A 15,173-nucleotide genomic window follows, 5' to 3' on the forward strand; every position below is an offset into this window, starting at 1 on the left:
AGAGTGTCTTATAATGGGAAGTGACAGGCAAACTTAACTTTAGGTGACATTTTCAGTTTCACCTTTAATATGTATGTAGAATACCACATCACATGAATTGAGTTCATATCTGTCAGAAAATTTTGAACTATACTATGTCATAACCACAAAATAAGGACCGTGTCCATGATGGGAATAAAAAAGAAATCATTTTTCTTAATAGTATTAACAATAAATAACAGCAGAGGTTCACATAGGTTTGCTTTTATTCTCACACATTTTTGTAAGTAACACAAACATCAGCTACTCACAAGCAAGTCCTATTCATCTGGAATGCTTTCGAAGAGCAACTAAAAGAAGGTATTTCTGATGCGATAGCTCTCTTACAAAAGCTAACAAACATAGCCCAGGCTAGTGATACTAATTATTGATTCAAATAGATATAGAGGGAAAGTATTATTGAGTGACTGGGGAAAAAAAACCTGTGAACTTAATAACTTACCCTTTACAATGATATATATCTGAATAACAAGTCCATAATAACCAACTTGTATGATTGTGTGTCTCAATAGAGAAGATGATGTGGTATAGAAATCTTGGGGATCTAGAAGAAGATGACTTTTACCAGAACTTCATCCAGTCTCAGCATCTCCTTAATGTACCCCTAGTCTTTTATACATAGTGAACAGCAGTGAATACAGCAAAACTATAAAATGCATTGTATGACATGCATTGGATCAAATATACACTGATATCAAAGTCATTTGTTTCTTTTAATCTAATACCTACCTACAAAATCAGACCAGGAATGTCATATAATTTGGAACTTTTATAGTTCCAGCTTAGGTTAGCTTCAGATCTAATGAGGAAATAGCCAGCTAGAACACTTTTGAGATGTAGCTTCTTTGGCAGTCCTACTTTCAGGAGTATTTTCCTCTAGCAGAAAGGGATCTCAAAGTTTCTCATGACATGGGCCACATCTCAATACAAAGATTATGAATGGAAGGGTAGCTTGTAAAGGACACAAACATGTGAGTCATGTGGCCAGATGGTTACACGAAAAACAAATATTAGGAAAATATTTAAAATTTTTGCGGTAGTTTATTGCAATTTAGTAGCTGAAAATGTGGAGAAGGAAACAGTTCCACGTGACCAATCAGTTATCCATAGAACTCAAGCAATTTCTCTGTGGGCCACCCACCACAGTTTGGAAACATTTGCTCTAGTATAATGTGGGTCAGTTGGTAAAATGGGTTTGTTTGAATCACCTGCATTTTAATACAGCCAAATGCAAGTTCATATATCAAGCAAGAGCAAATGCAGGTCACATTTACAAGATGAGGCAGCATATCCTCAAATGCAGTGCCTCTCTAAAGGACTTAGGCAGGTAACAAGGGGGCATGAGCTCCAAGTGTAATGCAGTAGTTAAGAGGGCAAGCACAACCCTTGGATGTATGAGTAGGAGACTATCAAGGAGGAAGATGGAGATGGTAGGGAGAATATTACTGGAATACTGTACACAGTTCATTCTATTAAGTTTTCACAAGAGAAGGGTAAGACATGACAAATGTCCATGAGCAAGGGATATCTGATAGTAAGATAATTTCTTACTATTCTATTGAAATATATATAAATATATATATATATATATATATATACACACACATACACACACACATATACAGGGCTAGCCAAGCAGCAGGGAGCCTTGCTTGCCAGCCACGTAGAAGTGAACACTGTGCATGCACAGATTGTGCTGTGCATGCGCTAACTGCGCTGCTAATTTGTTGAGCCCTGTGTGTGTGTGTGTGTGTGTGTGTATGTGTGTGCGCGCGCGTGTATAAACCCTCTTCCATACATTTGAGTAGAGGAGAAAACTTTTTCTATCTTCCCAAACTGCCCAGCAATCTTCAGTCTGACTCACAGAAAAAGTGAACCATAAGATTTGTTCCCTGCATTCCTATTGAATTCTAGATATTAGTGCATATAGTTATTGAAAATGAATTCATGAAAAAAAAGTGTTATGTTTTATTTTGTTGGACTTCTGCTCAAGTGAAGCCTCTGTTCAGATCATAAGTGAACACAAGCTTGGGCCCTGAGGCTGAGCAACAGTTCCATAACACAAAGGTACCACTGGTGTGACTGTCAGGTTTGTTCAGGAAAGATCGCAAACTTGATTACCAGGGATGGCAACAGAACAGGACTTAATTTAAGATGCATTGACAGAAGTGTGTATGGAAACCATGATGAAAATCACAGAGAAGGCAGCAGATCAAGACAAGGCACTTTAACAGGAACCTTTGTCTTCCCGTCTTGGGGATCCACACAAGTGATGCTGCGGGACAGATTGAAGATGCGTTGGTAGAACTTTGCTGGGAAACGCCCACAGCATGAACTAAACTATGTCTAACTCTACAGTATAATTAGAGCTTTATGTTTTACTTTCACTTGGATACATTTTCAAAAGCAACAGGTGACTTAGAAGAACAAACCCCATTTTCCAAAGCTCTGAAGCGAAAATTTAATCCCTCATTGATAATATCTAACCCAAAAAGAGCAACATGTAATATGTACACATCAATCAACACCACACCACACCCGTGGGCATCCATGACAAAGAACATTTTCTGACCCAGCGATATTCCTCTTCGTATTTTTCAGGTACACTTCTAACTTCCATTGATCCCCGCCGTAAAATATGGGCCCATTTTTTTAACTCAATGAAGAAAAAATGGCAAACTTTGAAGTAAATCAGTCAAAAGCCATGACAACTCTGGTTTAAACTTTGTGGTAATGTACTGTACCATTCCCCATGCAACTATAATAGAAACACTAATATATTCATCAGTCACATATTATAATAGTCATATTATAATAGTCATATTAACTGAAACGAGATAATGGAATGTTATTGACTATAGCTATCACATATAAACACAGCTACCATTTTAGACTGGTTCATGCTGTGCCCAGATGAAATGCACAATATTAGTGCAATGGCCTTTTTAATTGTGCCATGTCACAAAAAAACTATCAATTATAGAAATAATTTGAACCATTATGGCTTTTCAGAATATATTTTGAAAGCACGTGTGAGGGTAGGTGCACAAACCAGCTTTTGGGATCTGTGTGAATACCAGCTGCACACCGCTTGTAACTCTTAGGCATTGCTTCTTTCTTCTGGGCTCTATGACTGATATGAGTACAAATTCCATATAGCTATACATAGAAAATTCTATTACGACACTAAAAAGGATACAAGGCAAAAGACACATTGCAACATTACATGCTACAGTATATTAAAGCTTCATTACTACAAGCAAACAGAAACACAACAAGTTGCTCCCAGCAATTAAGTTCTTAATAAGAATGACTACTAAGTGTGCCCTATATGCACACCAGAGATTTAATTGCGCAGAAATTAATACTCTGTAAAATACTTCAATTAGTGTTTTTGGTTTACGGTATGAATCAACTAGGAATACAATGGAAACAAATGGACTCAGCAGCATAAAGTATTTTACTCTGGGAGCAAGCAACTGCACTTGGTACCACACTTTTTCACACTGCTCAACATGCCAGTATCAGCATGCCTTCACCACAAGGTAAATATACTCAAAAGCAAGAAGCCAAGTAGAGGTGCAACAACTGCAGATCCTTGAAGATGCTGTGTTGCAGTAACTTCTCTGCAGTTGGATCATATCAATAATGCCAAACTGACAGGAAGCCACCTCTCCTTTCACACATTGACTCAAAAACACAGTAAAGTGAGACAATAAAGAAAATAAACACAACACACAGAACACACACAATGGAACACATGTGGAAATTAAGGTTGGAGTATGTGATTAAGTAGGAAACCAAAATATGTCTTAACAATGAGGAGTCTCCAAAAGACATCACACACAGTCAGGCTGTGATAAGTTGTTAAAAATAAGGATTTGATAGGCCCCGCCTTGCTTATTTCATTCAAACCAAAAACAAAATGTAATGTAGGCTGAAGATGAGGCCTATAACATGGTTATTAGAGGAATGCACAAAACATGCCAACACAAAAAGAAAAAAAACAAAGCAAAGTCTTTCATTTGAGATGTTTCAATAAATAAGCTCATGTAATAAAATGATTACGAACATACAGCATAAACTACCTATAAGGACTTCACTGGAACAGTACAGTCGCTTTAATATGTACTGTATTACAATTAATCTGGAGCAGCAATGCAAAAAAATCAGGCATTCAGTCACTGGTAACGGGAGGTGAAACTATGAGAGCACAAAGTATTGTACAGTAAAACACATATTTTACAGAAAGACTCTGTGGGACGAGTGGCTATCTCTAAGGTTATGAATATGGAGATAAAATGGCAGCACAAAGACTGGTAGACAGAGGACGTGTCACAATACAAAACAAATTAACAAAAAGAGAAAAAAAAGGATGGTGAACAGCAGAACGAGTTTGATTTCCAAATGTAAAATTGGATATATCTATTGTTCCATGACGAAATAAAATTCTAATGCTTATTTTTATTTTATATTTCCTGCAAAGAAGTTAGTGCATGAGTCACAAGAACCAATAAAAAATAAAATGATTCTATTTTCTCTCCTCTGTGAAATTGGGGGCTCATATATAAATATGCATATATATATATATACACACACACAGAGACACATGAATATATATATATATGTACATATATAGAGAGAAAGATAGACAAAGGTGTTATCTTCCTGAGTTCTTGGCAAGGAATTAGTCCTGAAGTTAGAAGGAGTGAAGGTAGGATTGAGGTTGGAAGGAAAGGTAACGAAGAGGGCATACCGCTTTCGGCTTCTGCAAACGACAAGAAAAAAATTGCAAATCAAACACTTTGATAAGAAATCAACTGACACCAAAACAAAAGCAAAAAAACCCTTTATTTAAAATTCTTCAATGACCAAAACATTAAAAAAGGTTTTTCTGCTGAGAATGAGGACAAATAAATGGAGAGACAAAGAGAATATTAACAGAGGAGTAAAACATAGGGTGCACAAGGGAAGAATGTGGCTTTTGTTCTTTCTTATTCTTGGAAGAAGAAAAAAAAAGTGAGGGAATGGAAAAACTCCAAACAACACTGAGGAATCAGGATGAGGATTTTTTTGCGTGTCTTTGCAGTTTGTATTGATGAGGTTGTAGTATATTAAAGATTTTTTTTCTCATGATCTCAAACAAATTTGCCACATGTCTTGTTGGATTATTTTTAGGAGATTATGTGTTTCTGCAACTTTCTTAAGAAACAGTATTCAACTTTAGGGCTGCATCACTGAAGCAACAGTAAATCTAAAAAAGTGTTTCTCAAGCATGTTAGCATCAACTGTATCTAGGATTATTAGCCCAAGAGTAAAATAAATTACTTCAAAAACACTAACAGCTACCTCAAATTCTGATCTGCCACTGGGGCCAGTTAGAGTTCACCATCAGAAAATTCCATTTACTTAAGTGAGATTCTGCATAAGTACAGGGAGCTACATTAGTGGAATTCAAATCAGGATCAAAATTTTAAATCTCTTAAAAACTGAACCTAACTTTAATATAAAAATACTATAAGATACAATATAATTATGCGTTACATTAAACATGTAGAATTTGTAATCAGCATAAACCATGGTTCGTCATTTTTGTTTCAAAAATCATATTTTACATTGACCATGTGTATATGGTTGTAATAAACATACTTGTATTTGCATAAACGATTGGGTTTCTTTTCTTTTTTGTAACTAAAACCTTTTTATAACTTTAAAAATGCTTTTGATTACTCTTCTTGAAATAAAACGAAGTTTAAATTGTAATGTGAACAAATAATTAAAAAGGTAAAAAACAAACCAAAACATGATCTGACATATGTACACACCAAATGACTGCTTAGGGAAATGGGTGTTTATATTATGGCTGAGACTGTGGCTCTAGTGAAGTCAATGGGAGCTTTGCTATTGATTTCAGTGGGGCCAGGATTTCACCATGTGTCTCTTTAAAAATGAGTACAGTAGTGTGACTCATCCTGTAGTTCTTGCACAGGAAAACTAAAATGAGAGAGACTTTTCTGTGCAACTACAGGAACAGGTATATTATTTGCTTATGTAAACAGATAAATAATATATATTATTAAAATAACAGAAATCAGGGACAAAAACTGTTGTCTGGTTAGGTGTTCAGGACCAACATACAAAGAGAGCTTACTCACTTTGTGCAGTGACTGGAGTTCTTTGAGATGTGCAGTCCCATGGGTTCTCCACTGCAGGTGTAACGGCCACTGGGTGGATTTGAACCAGTGGCCTCTGGTGCTTAATGTAGGAGTTTCTACAGCTTGAGCTATATTAGCCAACTATCGCTCAAGCTGTAGAGGCTCCTACACTAAGCTCCAGAGGTCCAACGTTCAAATCCACCTGCTCATCCTGGGTCTCTGAAGCTGGGGATGCCCTTCCTCAGCTAGGGGAAGTATGTAACCCACATACCTAGGCTATGTCTACACTCATGGGTTCTTCGCAAGAATGGCTGTTCTTGCGCAAGAACCCACAGAGCGTCCACACTGCCCGCCCGCTTTTGCGCAAGAAGATTTACAGAACAGTGTCGGAAGACAGGGTTTCTTGCGCAAGAGCTACGCTCTTTTCTAACAAGTGTAAGTCCTCCTGTGCAAGAGCTCTTGCTCAAGAAGGCAGTGTGGACGCATGGCAGGGGTTTCTTGTGCAAGAAAGCCCTATGGCTAAAATGGCCATCAGAGCTTTCTTGCAAAAGAGAGCGTCCACACTGCCATGGATGCTCTTGTGCAAAAGCACATGGCAGTTGTGGACATGTTCTTGCACAAGAGTTCTTGCACAAGAACCTTTGCATAAGATGTTCTTGCACAAGAACCTGCCAGTGTAGACATAGTCCTGGTGTGCTTCACTGTCCCATGCAGTGGCACTTAGACCACTTACAGTGAGAGATAAGAACAAGGGAGCTCTGCAGCCTAAGCTGAGAGGCCACTGGCTTTACAGCTCAAGTTGTAGCTGGTTCTATACTAAGCTCCAAAGAACCCCAGGTTTAGATCTGTCCATGGCAGTTATCCATGCTCCATTAAGCAGAGATTTTTGTTAGCAGTGCCCTTTTGGCCTGCATCTGAGCCCTGCACATTCTTGTACCCTGAACTGCCCTCATTTCCCTCTCTATTGCAAAGTATCACAGAGCTAGCTCCAAAGCAGAGGGGAAAGAGGGTGGATAGCGGACCACCTACATGGACACAAATCTAGAAAACTCGTGTTACTGCACAAGCAGAGTAAATTCGTCTCCTTCTTCAAGGAGCATTGCCGGTGAGTGCTCTGCTTGAGTTGACTCCCCAGCAGTAAACTTTTAAGGAGTTGGGAGTTTTTTTAACAGAGTCCGTTGGTGAAGTAGGGCTTGTATAACCTACTGCTGCATCTGATTTTGCTGTGGGTAGTAAGTAGAAAATGTATGCACCAATGACCATGTTATAGCCTGGCAGTTTTCAGCAACTGAACAACTTTGAGTGGGCTACAAGCATAGATGATGATCAAATACAGCATGCAGTCCCTTGCAGGGAAGTCAGAACATCGGCACAACAATAAGAGGCAACAATTTATCCAGAAATCTCTACAGAAAGTCAATGAGTGGAGACATAGGCACTGTTTCTATTGCATAGGTCGAGGGAGCCTATGAGTCTTCTTGAATGGTCCAGTTCTATCCGAGTGAAAGACCAAAGTTCACTTAACATCTCATGGACAGGAGGTACTCTCTTGTGTAGGCTCACGCAGCATAGGAGGGGAGAGGACAAAACAATGGGTGAATAGTTTGGTCAAAATGTAACTCAGCAGAAGCCTTAGGTAAAACTTTGGATAGGGTCCTAATAATATCTCACCCTTGCTGACCTGTCTTTAGAGGACAAAAATGAGCTTGGCTTGGTCCTTCTTGATTTTGATGAGGATGTTTAACAGTAATTGAGTGGGAGGATATGCATAAAAATGACCTTTTGTCCATGTAATAAGGAAAACATCTCCTAGATATTGGGGATTAAGTCCCTCTCTGCAACAGAATTTCAAGCACTGTGTGTCGACTGTCATGGCAAAAAGGTCAATCTCTGGACATTCTCAAGAAAATATATTCTCTGATGACTCAAGAATCCAACTCCCATTTCTAATTCACGGAGAAATGTCTGCCAAGGTCCTCTGCCATGTTGTTTTGTGCAGATAGCCTATCAGAGAGTTCTCTCAGCTTCTTATTTTCTATGCACCAGATTCAACTTTATCGCTTCAGTTCATAGCGTGGTGGAGTGCACACATGCTGATGAATGGTGTAATACATGCAAGCCATGTTGTCTGTCATAATCTTCATATACTTGTTCTTGAATAGGGGAAGAAAGTGAAGGCAAGCTACTCTGACTGCTCTTCACTGTAACATATTGATGTGCAAGCACTGTTCCTATTAGGATCATTTGCTTTCATCTATGTGATGACCCAAATCCATATCTGATATAAATGATAGGGGAATCCTGATTGAACAGGGTTATTGCACAATCCATGGAAGAAAACTGTTACTAGGTGAGTGACTGAAGGATACAGATACGCATTTCTTTAGACTGTGTATTTTGGGTATATAAGCTGTTCTGTGCCTTCACGGCAGACATTAAAGATGCAACCTGTGTCTCAAAAATGCAAACACCTACCTGTCCCAGCAGCTGCAGATATGTTCTAGCTGGGTAACAGCTTCCTTGCTCTAAAGGAACATATCCAAAAACAAACAGCGGTCTGTATCAAGATGATACACTCTGCCTGTTGTCAAACCTAAAAATTCTCCTGTAGAGAGAATTAGCTGTCTAAGAATCAAGATTGATCTCTCAAGATTTATCTGCAGGCCTAGATTTTGGAAGAGCAAAGTTGTTGTTGGAACTGCCATCGAAACCTCTTGATATCCTTTTCCCTCGAGGAGTCAGTTGTTGAGGTAGGGAAAGCCTGTTATTCCTAGATGACAGGTAGGCAGCTACAACCACCATGGTCATTGAGAACAGCCTTGGGGTGCATGACAGGCTGAAAGGTCTGGCCCAATACTGGTAATAATTGTGATTGACTGTGAAATGAAGGTTTTTTTGTGAGAGGGATGAATCACTAAAAAGAAAGAAAATGCAGGACTATGTAGCACTTTAAAGACTAACAAGATGGTTTATTAGATGATGAGCTTTCGTGGGCCAGACCCACTTCCTCAGATCAAATAATGGAAGAAAATAGTCACAACCATATATACCAAAGGATACAATTTAAAAAAAATGAACATACATGAAAAGGACAAATCACTTTTCAGAACAGAAGGGGGATGTGGGGGGGGGGGGGGGAAAGGAAGGTGAATGCCAGTGAGTTAATGATATTAGAGGTGGGGAAGGGGAAATGTCTGTGAGTTAATAGTATTAGAGGTGATAATTGGGGAAGCTATCTTTGTAATGTGTAAGATAGCCGGGGTCTTTGTTAATTCCGGTGCGGAGAGTATCGAATTTTAGCATGAATGCCAGTTCAGAGGATTCCCTTTCAAGTGCAGATTTGAATGTCTTCTGAAGTAGAATGCAGGTTAGCAGGTCATTAAGACTGTGTCCTTTCTGGTTGAAATGACAAGCAACTGTTTTTTCTTTGTGATCCTGTCTAATGTCTGTTTTGTGGGCATTGATTCTTTGGCGAAGTGTCTGAGACGTTTGTCCAATGTACATAGCAGACGGACACTTACGGCACATGATAGCATAGATTATATTTCTGGAGGCGCAGGAAGCATCTTGGAAGTTGAGGGTCACAAACCAGTCCCCTAATTTCAAGGTGGAAATTATGACTGCTAGGGAAACCACCCTGAATTTCAAATGTCTGACATGCTGGTTCAATTGTCTGAGATCTCATATCTGCCTCCAATCCCTGTTTTCTTGGGTATCAGAAAATTTCATGAATGAACCCCTTTCTCTCACATGGAAGTGAAATTTCTTCTATAGCTCCTTGCATGGCAGCAGGGTTGGAAATGCAGAACTTCTAGGGGAACTTGTAGGATGTCAGCAAATGATTTTCATCAGATCCTGGAAGTGCCTAAAGTCATTTGGCTAATGAAGTCAGTTTTAGCATTAGTGCTTTGTCAGGTGATGACAGAAATTTTTGTAAGGCAGACAACCTCCTTGACTGCCCTTGCCTCTTGGTCCTCCAAGATCTCCGTTGATTCAGAGCGGAGAGTACACATGGGTATTACAGTAATGAGGGATTTCAATCACAGTTCTTTGAAATCGCTGGTAACTTGTCCAAGAAATCCAGAGTGCCATATCTTGCCTCTAGGCCCCAGCCTAGAAATTTATTTCTGTAAACCATGCTGTTTTGCCCATGTATAAGCATGGGTACTGAACTAATAAAGATACTATCAATGAAATTAATGTGTGCAGCCATTTATAAGAGTATCATAAAGTCTAAGCACTAAACATATTGTTATCACGTGTTAAGTTTTTGCTTTATTCCTATAAAAAAATGGTTGCCCTAAAACCATCAATCTGATAGATGAGATTAGTTCGGATGGCCTTTTTAGTCAGCAGGAGACAAATGGACCATTGTGGGACAGGACAAAGACTTTGTGAATTACCCCTTCACACTCATGAAGAGGTCTATGTGCAAAAGGCTCACCCCATGTGTTTGGATTCTGGAAAGAGGAAATAAAGATTGTGAACAAGAAAGGTAAACATCTATTTTGTTTTTTGGACTCTGACAGGGCTGGAGCTAAGAAACAGAAGAAGACACAGCCCCTAGGGTGAGCCTGGGTTAGCCCTAAAAGACATCCAGTGCTGACAGATTACTATAACTGTCATCTTTTCAAACCACAGACTGTAGCTCATTTGTGTATTTGTGTTTGCCTGCTTTGACCTGTATTACTTTTCCCTAATTAATACATCATTAATTAGTCAACTATAAGATTGGCTATAAGCATTGACTTTGATTTGAGATCAGAGGCACAAGTTGACTTGAGATAAGCAGCTCTGTCTTTTGGGAGTGGAGGCAACCTAAATCTTTGGTATAGAGCAACCAACTAAGTCTTGCAACTGAGGCATTTCAGTCTGTTTATCAAAAAGCAAATCAGACACCCTAAACTTTTTGTATGTTCTATGCTTTTCATGACCCACTGAAAGCACTAGCATAGTCCTACCATGGAATCACAGTCTGCCCAGGAGTTGGCACTCACAGTCATGAACTATTCCACAAAGTGTGCCACTCAGTCAGGCTAGTGAGGGGAATCAAAAAACAAAGTGAGGGAAGGTATCCAACTTTGTTCATCTGAAATATATTTAGGCAAGGGCTGATATTCTGAAATAAAGTGCAGAACTTGGAACTGAAAGTTCAACGTCTGAGTTGGAATGCTCCTCCACATACTGTATCCAAAGTGGCAATCCTTCTTCATGGACAGAAGAAGTTGGGGAAGAGGTACGTCTCTCAGAAACATGAGCAGTCAGTGACCCAGCAGTCCTCAGTGCTGTGATCTCTAGAAGTCACGTGGAGTGGAGTCTCAGGCTCTTTTGATACCTTAAGTTGTTTTGGATACCAGGATGCCTGTGATACCAGGGCCACAACAGAACTGAACAGTCACTGATGATGATGTTCTAGATGACATTGTCCAAGGCATTGATGTGATTTAAATTATTGCCACTTCATTTACATCAAATGGCCGCCGCGCTGTGCCGATCAGCTGTTTGGTGGCACAGCGGGGCAGTCTGGACGTCGACAAGGGAAGCCTTTGTCAACCGCTCAGGTATGCTTCGTGAAATGAGGTTTACCTGAGCGGTTGACAAAGGCTTCCCTTGTCGACGGCAGCGCATCCAGTCTGTCCCGTTGTGCCACCAAACAGCTGATCAGCACAGCGCGGCGGCCATTTGATGTAAATGAAGCGGCGATTATTTTAATTGCTGCTTCATTTTCCTATGTCTAGTAAACTCATCTACATAGCTCAATCGACAGAGCCATGTAGTCTAGACATACCCTCAGTGACTGTAATCTCAACGATGACAAAGCTCTAACAGCTTGTACAGGGTTGTTCTCTGCAATCAGTCAAAAGTCAGTCTTAAGGCTAGCTCCATTATTAAGAGCCTATATTTAACTTCCCTGTTCTAAGAGGCACCTTTTAAAACCCATGGAAACCAGCACCCCAGATGAAAGAAAATTTGTCAGGGTCCCTCAACAGGGGAAACCAACAAAAATATGTATTTTTTTAAAAAAGAGAAAAACAAACAGGAACAAATGTTCCAACAACTATAGAAGACACTAAACCTACCACCACTAAGAAATATTAATGCTAAAAATACTAATAAAAGAGGAAATAGTTGAACACTAAATTCTCTCGCTGCCTGAAAGCCATTGAGAAGAAACTGCCCATGGTTTGTCTATACCGTTCTATATGGCCTTGGTATAGGGCACAAGGATATGTAGGGTACATGTGTGGGTTAGACAGGCACTGCCACCAAAAATCTCTGATGAAGGGCTTAAGGACACGTGCACATTTGAAATGGAGCTCCCACAAGGACACTTCTACTAGTCTGTGAAGCAAGGGCATCTACTTAAATATGTTTTCCTAAGAACATTTTTTCTTCCGATGGAATGTAAACTATGGAGAACTTTCCAAAGGTTTCACAAAAGAAGGAGGAAAGTTAATTTATACCCCCTCCCTTGGGGATCTCTCGGCCAAGAAGCGTGAGAAGCTGGCTTCAGTCCCATGCGATAGATGGCTTCCCTATTCATATTGAAGAGGAATGACCGATTAAGGCTAAGTAAAGTGCTGAAGACATTAGAAGTGGAGGAAAAAAAGGTCTGATATTTTCACCACAATCAACAGCAACAAAAAATACTGGTGAATAATAAATGCAAGAAACTGACACCCCATGCTTAAAATCAGGTTATTCTGATTGCTGTCTTGCTTTCTCATCTCTCTACTTCAATGCAGGCATGACTCTACAAGTCAATATTCTCATGAAACCCTAAAAAGTGAGAAATGAATGCTTTGAACTATTACATTTCTGATTAGTCTAACATGTTCCAGTTCAGCAATAAACGTAAGCATGTGCTTAACTTTGAGGTCCCATTAAAGTCAATGGGACTTTACCTGGTTTTAAAGCATGGGTTTCATTTTATGTATTACACTCATTGTTTATGTAGTTCTCTTTTTAAGCACATGCTTAAGTGCTTTGCTTAACTGGGGCCAAAGCATATGGTAGAAAAGCAGGACAGTATCAGAATTATGTGATACTGATGTCCAGTATCACATGGACAAGCAGGACTATAAATAACATTACCTGTCACTGGGAAGTGGTTATTCCGAGCTTTCTAATGCAATGTAAATATTCTAGCAATGGTAGTTCACAAGGTAACGAACCCTAAAAGAGTCCCTGGTTCATTAGACCAACAGTATTATTTTGGCAGTAGTTTGATAGAGCAAAAGTTGACCCTTCCACTAGTGGAATTCTCTTCTGTTGTATGTTTATCACACACACTGTGTGCTCTCAGTCTAAAAAATGTTACCTTATCTTCATTAGTATTTTTTCTTTGAATGTCCACTAGCCTCACCTCCTACCAAATTTCTTAACAATGAACTTTTAACTTTGGTGACATTAGGTAATTTATATGTAAGTAGATGCTCTATCATGCTGTGTCACTTTATTTTACTTTTTTGGAGCATCTTATGAATAAGGACCAATATAATTCCCATGGAAGTTGATGGAAAGGCTCCCATTGACCTACATGGGAGATGGGTTGTCCCCTAAATTATTGAAGAAAAACTACAATATCAACACTTATGTCACAAAATGGCAATGGAAGCAATGACAGCAGAGTTGGATACAAATTCTTATTGAGAACCAGTATAAACCAAGAACTTCATATAAATAGTTATCAATAATATTTCTATTGCACTGTCCTTTCTAATCATGAATGAAACTCATCAGACATAAAAACAATAAATTGCTTGCTTTACACCTGCTTATGCAGAATGAGGCAATTCAAAGGAAAGCATCTATTTTAAGAGAAGCCCATGGAATTTGAAAACATTTCAAAATTCTGACTTAAATGAAAGGTCCCATTAATTGGCGATGGTATTGCATAGAGAGAACATCCATCGTCACATACACCATTTCACATATCACTTGTCAGGAGTAAAAAAGGAGAGATATAAAATCTAACATTCACTAGGGCTATACTTTAAATAGCCACATAAGGAGTGGAAACATTCAGACTGTCTTGGATATCCCATGTCTTTTTCACAGATTCTTTTTAATAGCAAATGGGTAAAAATAAAGCCTTTTCCAAAAGATCCCTTATCTCTTATTTCAAGAGGGATAAGGGATCTTTCAGAAAAGGCTTTATTTCAAGAGGGATAAGGGATCTTTCGGAAAAGGCTTTATTTTTCGAAAGATCAGAGTCTAGACTGGCGCTTTTCTCCGGCAAAGCTCCGTGCTGAAAAAAAGTGGCAGCCATATTTATGCTAATGAAGTGGGGGAGATTTAAATCCCCACTTCATTAGCAATTGCGATACGTCTAATTTACATCCCTTTTCCAAAAAAGGGATGTAGTCTAGACGTAGCCTCAGATGTGTGTTTTTTCCATACTCCTGCATGACATACATTTTGTAAATGTAAGTGATAGCGTAGACATGATCCAAAGCTATATAAATCAAACATCATCTCCAACTTCGGTTTAGGTGATCTTCGGTTTACCAAAATGAGAAGATGATAGACTTTTACATATGCCTCCAGTTTTATTACAGAATCTTATAATACTATAATGGATTTGTATTCAGGATGCTGATAACACATTTCAGCAATATTTAATACAGTGTGCAAGTCCAAAATTACTTTGCTTTCACACTACATTCGTTCCATGATCCCTGAGATGGTAAGGAAACTGTCTAGACTGTTACAAGTATGCTCTAAAAGGGCATGATGCTAAGATGGAGGTATTAATAAAACCAAAATCAACTCTTTTCCTCTCTGCAAATTTTGTGTTATTAGCTATAGAGTGTTTTCCTTTCATTTCTGCATGTAGCGTGAGATTGGCATATTTAAATTTTCTAACTCAACCAAATCCTTCCCCATCTCAATCATGCTATTTACACACACACACACACACACACACACACACACACACACACACGATACTTATCTTTATCTATCAGTTTTATCTAT

The 15,173-nt window shown here is 38.9% G+C and overlaps 1 protein-coding gene across 27 annotated transcripts in view; it reads right to left on the reverse strand.

Annotated features, from left to right (window-relative positions):
- KCNMA1 (potassium calcium-activated channel subfamily M alpha 1) overlaps nt 1-15,173 on the reverse strand; it is a 742,164-nt gene that overhangs the window by 136,121 nt on the left and 590,870 nt on the right. For 14 of the 27 annotated variants that reach the window (XM_075934710.1, XM_075934709.1, XM_075934712.1 and 11 more), the window contains one exon: nt 4,796-4,807. The exons of the other annotated variants lie outside the window; for them this stretch is intronic. In XM_075934710.1, coding sequence (XP_075790825.1) covers nt 4,796-4,807 — 12 coding nt within the window. The remainder of the gene's footprint in view (nt 1-4,795; nt 4,808-15,173) is intronic. 27 annotated transcript variants of the gene reach the window in all.

The sequence above is a fragment of the Pelodiscus sinensis genome, chromosome 8, assembly GCF_049634645.1.
Source record: "Pelodiscus sinensis isolate JC-2024 chromosome 8, ASM4963464v1, whole genome shotgun sequence".
In the NCBI taxonomy this organism is placed as follows: domain Eukaryota; kingdom Metazoa; phylum Chordata; order Testudines; family Trionychidae; genus Pelodiscus; species Pelodiscus sinensis.